The sequence below is a fragment of the Glandiceps talaboti genome, chromosome 23 (assembly GCF_964340395.1).
Source record: "Glandiceps talaboti chromosome 23, keGlaTala1.1, whole genome shotgun sequence".
NCBI lineage: Eukaryota > Metazoa > Hemichordata > Enteropneusta > Spengelidae > Glandiceps > Glandiceps talaboti.
The window spans coordinates 6,631,295-6,639,699 of NC_135571.1; the positions used below are offsets into that span (position 1 = coordinate 6,631,295).

Sequence of the window (8,405 nt, forward strand, 5' to 3'; positions counted from 1 at the left end):
GTGTAATATTTCATAGATTGTTGTTTTCCAGGTCTACAGACTAAATATAACAACCTTTTGATTAATATATAGTCCCACATGTAAAGGAAGTAATATTTCTTAGTAGTATAGAGATTGATACATTTGTAGCAGCAAGATTCGTACGATATTTTCCTAAGAAAACGGCATTCTAAGCAATAAGAAAACAACAATCTATGAAATATTACACGCCCCTGTGGGTAAAGCCATGACTCAGCAGTTTCAGTCTCCCCTATATACACCCATCTGCATGTGGTTCAATCGAGGTCAGCGGAGGCGGAGATAATTCACCCGCGATATTATTTCCGCGAAACGCTCTCTAGTGTGATTGTTTTTTTCTTTATTGATCAAAAATTAGTTTAAAATATGTGGACAACATTAATGAACGCAACGCAACGTTTTTTATACAAAAAATTGTATATTGTTTAAATGTTTGGTGTAACTATAGTACTAGGATGATGTATACTTTAAAAGCGGCATATAATAACACAATGCAATTAGTATTTGACCTAAGAGGTGCAGTCAGCATTTAATATCTGTGTGACCAGAAATATGTTGAATTTTACATCGCTCCACCGAAAGTTGCTGGATACATTCAAACGACAGAGAGTAACAATACTTTAATTCGAATCTGCATTGACACGGATGCATGTTTTCGTTTAAACTTTTGGAGAAATTATAGTTATTCCGTCTGTTTTTTTTCTTTGTGTTTGTATGTGTTTTATATTTTTATGGGACAACTTGATGGCCTGAAATAAACAAATAACCTACGTCCACGTGTAGATATTCAAATGTTAACAACTACCAAGTTCCGGGTTTGTTTTGGACGGCGGAAGAATTCGATGATTTTCCATCGTCATACACCACCGCCCTCTACGGCGAGTCTTATCGGGAAAAAATGCTCTGGTTTTCGTTTCATTTGCCTAGGCTGTAGGCTGTGGATGAGTCCAAGGGTCTATGATAGGCCTATATAAAATGAGCAAATTCTTGTTACTTTCATTGCGCATGCTCCGTTGTATATAGTTTGTTTAGTTTTGTCACAGTGAGTCACGCGTACACTAGTGGGGGACACAAAGTAAATGACACTTATTCTTAGCAATAATAATCTCATATAAAGCCTGTTCCACAACAATCTTATTTCACATTTGTAAATATTTTCCTGTCACTTTATTTAGTGGGAACACAAAATTAATTTGTAATATATTAATAAATATAATTTATGGTATGCAATATATTATTCTTTTCACAGTATTTTTACATGTACAAATCCATACAATATAAATAAAATAATAAATATCAAATATTAAAAATGAATTTTTACATGGATTGAGCTGTGAGAAAGTACATTGGTGAGTGATAGCATGAATGCAGTCACAAATGGTAATATACAGGTGCAGTCAACAAATTTGTTCTTGCGTAATTTTTCAGTGGGTGGGCAATTTTGTCAATCAGTAGCAGGAGAGCTCGAGAGGAGCAAACAAGGAAGAATAAAGGCAGGGAAGTCATGATTTTGATACAGTGGGAGGGGAAAACATTGTGTACATCAAAATGAATTGTTGGTATAGTGGAGAGTACAAACATTTCAGTGGTGGGAGTGGGTAAGTCATTCTCAATATTGGGTGAGTAGTGGTATATATCTTTCATCAGGGGGAGGGCACATAAGAACAGCTAAACACCCACAATTTTTTTTTTTTTTTTTTGGTCTGAAACAACTTAGTTAATGAAAACCACAACTCTGCCCATTGGCTGCACCTAAATATACTTGCCACAACATTTTCTTTGGCCAACTACAGGATTCATTGCAAGCATGCAGTTTTGATGTCAGACGGTATCAATTTCAGTGAGACAGAAAACTACCCAAATATGTCAATATTGTAGCATGCCATATCAGAGAGACAATTAATCCCCTGTATTCTGGCAATAGAAAGACCCCATGATCCTCACATTCTTTACACATCATTTCTTTGTGAAGACTTGTTACCATTGGTAACGTTCTCAACATCTACTGCAATGCTATTTTAAGAATGGAGATTGAAAATTCACTAGGAAAGCACAAACTGTGAAGATTTGCTCTGCTAAACCATTCATTGTAAGCTTCATGTCACTGTCAAATATATGAAATGCTTTTATACGTCCTATAGCCCTCTCTATATGAATGCGAGCTTCTGATATTCTACGAGACTGTTCAACTTCCCTTGCTGATAACTGAGTCCTATCACTACCTTTGAATGCTGGAACATTTAGTGAAACACCAATGGCAGTTAATTCAGCAGAAACAGTGAAACCCTTGTCTGCCATTATATCGTCACCTTTATCTAAATAATCTTTAAAGTTACTGTTACCAACTATGCATTTATCCGAGGCTCGCCCACCCCACATTCTAGAAACATATGTCACTGCACCATTTGGCCCAATCCCTACTAAAAATTTGAATGTATCATGATGTTTGTATTAACTCCATGTTTGCCTCTTTGCTGCTAATGATGATGGCGTCTCTGAAAATAACTCTGTGCAGTCTACAACCACTCTTGTGTCTGGAAATTTGTCAAATGCATGACATCTTCCTTGGTTAGCTTCTTCAATAGATGGCATGGTACATATGGTGGATAATTCAACAGCTAAAAAATTAACCCATGTGACAAAAATACGTGATATTGTTGATTCAGACACCCCAACCCTTTTTGCCAAATCTCGTGTAAACAACCCAACCCTCAATCTAACCATCACAATAAAGAATTCATCTTGCAGAGATATCTTTCTGTCTGGACCAGGTTTGTTTGAATCATGGATTTTGTGGAAATGAGTGTGTTTATCTTTCCCACCCCGCCAATACTGTAAATTAACTGCCTTTGACTCTAGATATTCAAATATAGCACAAAATATAGCAAAATTTGGAAAGCCAGTCCAAAATTTCATTTGTATGTTATCATCCTTAATGGTAGAAATTGTTAAAAGTCTACTAAAGTACAATTCATTAACCTCCCTTAGGAGATGATTTTGAGTTTCTAGGAACTTAAGATAAGCATAGTACTCAGGATCCTGGTTTTTGATGTTTTCTTCCAATTTGAATGACAAATCATCAGCAGTTGTCCTGAGGTAGTCATGGTCAGTAGAAATGACTGATAACTGCTAAGGGAAAGGAAAGAAACTTGGTGTAAGTTCATTGCAAGTCAAATGAGTCAATAGACCTGTTGCCAGTTCCAAGATGCAGTGCACATCTCTCCATACAATACAATGTATTGTGTACGTGCTGAGGGGTTTGCATGCACTACTCAGGGCCCGGGGATGGTTGTCATCTGACCGTACCCTGTGTACACTCGTAAAATACCTCTCTGGCATTGATGATGTTTAGTCTTTGTTCTATAAAATAACTTATAATCAAAGAGGACAAAATGTCTTTCCATTATTTCCTGATGAAAACGTTATTTCAAATGTAACAAAGACAAAACAAGGCTAAATGTAACAGTATAAGCGACGTCCTCTCGCACAATGCATCTTGGAACTGGAAATCGACTTATAACTTTGAGTTAAAAACAAAGTGAACCTCACAATATAGTGATTCCATTTTGTAACTGCAAACAACACAAACATGATTTCTTACTTGTTTTTGGCTTTACATTATCTGGTGAAAACCCAATGACAAGAACAGTGTTACAACTCAAACTGAACTTTCTGTTTTTGTATCTGCTCACATGAATGAATTATTTCCAATCATATAGAATGATTTTGATAAATTATAATCAAATTAGATTACCAAATGTCAATATGACTTACCTCTGCACTATTAGACTGTGGTTCTGGTTGTGGCTGTGTTTTGAAACCTAACTCACACTCAATCAGTTTTGTAGAACATACATTCACATTTTCACATACATCAACACCTGACTGAAAAATTAGAATAACATAAGAATACCATGAAATCCATATCACATGATAACTATACAACTTAGTATATTATACAAGATTTCTGATACAACTGTGCCTACTGCTGTACTATTACTTCTGCCATACTTTGGAAAAGTTTTTACATTTCAAATATCACTATCCTGATTGTTGAAGCATCACGCGATGACATTGGACCAAATGCTATTTACATAGTGCATAATATAAATAATCATCTGTTAATGTTCAATGCTCTAATATTTGATACTGAATAACCTGATAAGGAAATAATCATTACCTGTTTACTGTTAGTCTCTGTCCCAGTGAAAGAGTTACAGTTTACGTCACCACTAGATGTCTTACACTGAAATACATACAAAGTTTTGTCAAAGTTAGAAATGATGTTAAATGTACACTCTGTAGCACCGTGGTTTATCACAACATTTATACACAAAATACGTCAAAGACAACCTTAATACAACACATATATACACACATATAAACAAAACAGTGATAGCACAAATATGTATTACTTCCTTGCAGCACATTATCTGGCAAAGTAGTAATTCTAATTAGTGGAAATCTATACAATGCAATAAATAAATAAATAGCTCCCTACCTGGTCTACTGTACATTCATCTTCCACCTCATGATTAATGTCCTGTGTTGTATTATGATCAGACTCCTTGTTCATGTTTTCCTGAAATGTCAAATGATATAATTATTTAATTTATTCAAGGGTGACAAAATAAAATGTAAAACATATTACAAAGTAACATGAACACTGATGATCATTCATCAAAAAATGACAAAAACATTTTTTTTTCATTAATTGTAAATGAAGCAAATATTGAATGAATGAAATCAACAACAGAAAACCAAAGAAATACATGTATAACAGTATATACTGGTTTTGTTTATACATATAAAATGAGTGTATTTCAAACAACACAAGAAAACAAACTTGTACATGCAGAAGTTGTACTTTATGGAAAAACACTACATGACATCACACGGCATGACACGACATGATACTACACTGCACTACACTGAATTTTATGTTACAACATGACTAACACAGACATAAACAAACTGATAAGAGAGTCGTGTGAACCTAGTTTGATAATGATAAGAAGCAGACTTTTTCGAAACCTTCAAAGCCAGATTTCTTTGTACACAACTGATAAAACGACGTTCTGATCAAGATCACACTTATAACTTCTGTAATGTAGTATAATGTCTCAAAGTTAAACTAACCTTGTTTACAACTTGACCAGTCCATTCTTTCTGGATGCCTTTATTCTTATGCCAAGGAAAAATAGTTGGAATGTATGAAGACGACTTAGGATCATCACTCTTCATGTTGTTTACGAAATGTACGTTACATACTTTTTGATGGACACTTGGTTGCCACGACCGCCGGTTTTTACGATGAGATCGTACAGCTACAATCCATGCATTTCGACGTGATTTTGGCCCTACTGGAAACTTGTAATATTTCCCCCCATCACGCCAACGTTGTCGAAAACAAAAGGGAACACAACAGTTGTCCTTTTTACCCATATCTGTAAAATACACTTTGGAGTCTACCGACGTCTGCTAATTCCCATACAAATGCTATGCCTGGCAGACGATTATCGCGGAGGTATCCCCCCGCCTCGTTCTGACTATAAATACTGCTTTGCATGCTGGGAGAACCGGAAAGTCGACTATTGCGGTGAACATGTATAAGTCACTTTTGTAAATATGCCGAGTAAAATGGAAGGTCGAATAACGTAATTTGTAATTGCATGTCACTCGAACGAGGGTACAGAACGAAATAATATTTTGCCAGAGTATATCCAAAAATCTATTTTTATTTTGTTGTCGTCATCATCAATGACGTCAAGATAGAACTCTAACGTTTGAAACTACTAACTTTCGTAAGAAAATGTCTCAGATAGTTACGGTAGAACATATCGACGCAACGTGCACGTGATGTAAACAATTCTGCGCCGCGCATTCGTGTGTGTGTACGTGTGTACGTCTACAGTGTTCTAGAACCCCTCTGTTGAAGTCTGAAAACATTCGAACAACGTGTTTATGCATTTCCAAGAGAACACATTGTGTCTGTGTTTTGTCGACAAGGTACTGGTAAGTTTCACGTCCGTTTTCAATTCCTTTAATGTGGCAATTTATTTTTGTAACCAAATCCTGAAATAGAAAGTGCCAAGGAGAAAAGAATGGCGCTCTGTAGTTATGGATATTTACTTGAAAGCAATATAATTCGAAGATATTTTGAAAATATGTAAAAAAAAAAAAAAATGGCATAACAAAAGCGAATCTGAAGCATCGATTGCGGCTCTGAAACATCCATAAGTTGGGTAAGAAAATTGTATCACTGAACTCGGCTTCTTCAGAAATTTTTATAGTTACGTCATGATTGACATATACTAATATTTATAATTTCAAGGTCATAGTTCAGATCATTAATGTCAGTCTCGCACGAAAGAAAACATCTCGTACGCGTTCCAGAGACTCTGGTTACCAGTAATTTTTCTCCACTGGATAAGAATGAACCTCAAAGCAAGTCTGAACTTGGTGGAACGGTGGAAAAGAAACTTGTGAAACATGATGAAAAAGTCAAGTCTAAAAAAAGTTCAGTAAAGAAACTAGAAAGTAACAGGTAAGTAATAATAAGTCAAACAAACAAACAAACAGACAGACAGACAGACAGACAGACAGACAGACAGACAGACAGACAGACAGTCAGACAGACAGACAGACAGACAGACAGACAGACAGACAGACAGACAGACAGACAGACAGTCAGACAGACAGTCAGACAGACAGACAGACAGACAGACAGACAGACAGACAGACAGACAGACAGACAAATTAAACCATAGTAGAAATTTAACTACTAATAAATGCAAAGCAGAAAAATACCTAAATGATTGTTTATATTTGTACACTGATAATGACACGAATTACATGTACATGGGTAATTTTACCAGCAACTACACGATAAGTGTTACACTCGCCTTTGCAGTAGTCTTGATCCTATGCTGTCGATTGACGCGTACGCTCCGCTACGATCACCATCCTCTAGTGATTGCAAGTTGGGACACTAGTCTAAGACAACCTTTCCAGTCATATTAATTTTATCATATCAATGATCATATCAATAATGTATCTGTTTATATAAGTACTGTGATATAAAAATCATCTTAACTTCATAACTGTACATGTGTTATTTTCCAAGTTCTTCTGACGAAGACTTAGATTTGGTGACTTACGTCAGACGAAAAGCTCGGGAAAGGCGACGCCGTGAAAAGAACAAGAAAAAGACGCACGATATCTCCTTTAGAAATATCCGGAAATTTAAAAATCCACCCGAGTCGTACCCTTTTACGATATGTTTTACCTATCCTGGAGTCGAACTAACCCATTCTGACGTCATCAAGGCGCTAGAAGACGATGTAAGATGTATTGACCTCGATAATATTGAAAGTATACAGTTTATTGAGATGAATGTTATCGTTGGAACGGCAGGTTTAGACAATAGGTAAGGATGATCATACCGTTGGTGGCGCTGTTCGAAGCGTTAACGTGGCATCAAACCACCTGTTGAATGTAGGCAGTTCTTCGCTGAGATTAACTCACGTGGATTAGGGAGAAAGTTCCAATCACAATCATCCGATAAGTTACCTTTATTCTGATGCTGTGAAGGGATTTCTAAAGCATGAAGACGTTTCCAATGTTATGAAACCCATGTATCGATCCCCAATCGATATATACATACATATATATATATTTGTATATATATGCGACTTCCTGTGGTGCTTACCTGAAAAATGAGCGAAAACTTCAGTAATCGGAATATGACGTATTTTCGTGCATACGTAATTATAAGACAATATCCTTTACATTTCTCGAACAAAAATATTTTATATTTAAGGTGGTTAATTACTGTGAAGGATTCTGACACCCGGCATATTCTCCTTGGTACGAGTCTGTTCATTGGTGGAAAATACGTTTATCTCCGTCACTATGACGACGTTTTGAGTGAAGACTACAGAGAATTTCAGCGCAGGCGTACTGTCTTAGAAAGTGAAGAACAGCAAGCAGCAAATAGGGTACTCGGACAGCTACCATCAAACGCATGAAAATACATTTACATTTATAGAGAAATTAATATCACTGTATACGATAATATCAAGGCATATAGTTTTTGTTAACAGTGGAAACTGAGGGTCACAAAATCAATGTACGTGGTATTGAACAATGTTGTACAGCATCAATCCTTAATAAACACATGTATGTCTATAGACCTATATATCTATCAATGGTTTTACTTTGAGAGGGTGACGGGGAGGAGGGAGGGAGAGAGAGAGGGAGGGAGAGAGGGAGGGAGGGGGTTAGAGGGAAAGAGAGACAGACAAACAGACAGACAGACAGACAGACAGACAGACAGACAGACAGACAGACAGACAGACAGACAGATAGATAGATAGACAGACAGA

The 8,405-nt window shown here is 36.3% G+C and overlaps 1 protein-coding gene across 1 annotated transcript; it reads left to right on the top strand.

Annotated features, from left to right (window-relative positions):
• The first annotated feature begins 6,371 nt into the window (after positions 1-6,371).
• Positions 6,372-8,048, top strand: LOC144453208 (uncharacterized). Its single transcript, XM_078144485.1, has 3 exons — positions 6,372-6,565; positions 7,145-7,447; positions 7,841-8,048. Exons 1-3 carry the CDS (start codon positions 6,372-6,374, stop codon positions 8,046-8,048), a joined length of 705 nt encoding a protein of 234 aa, XP_078000611.1.
• Positions 8,049-8,405: the final 357 nt, after the last annotated feature.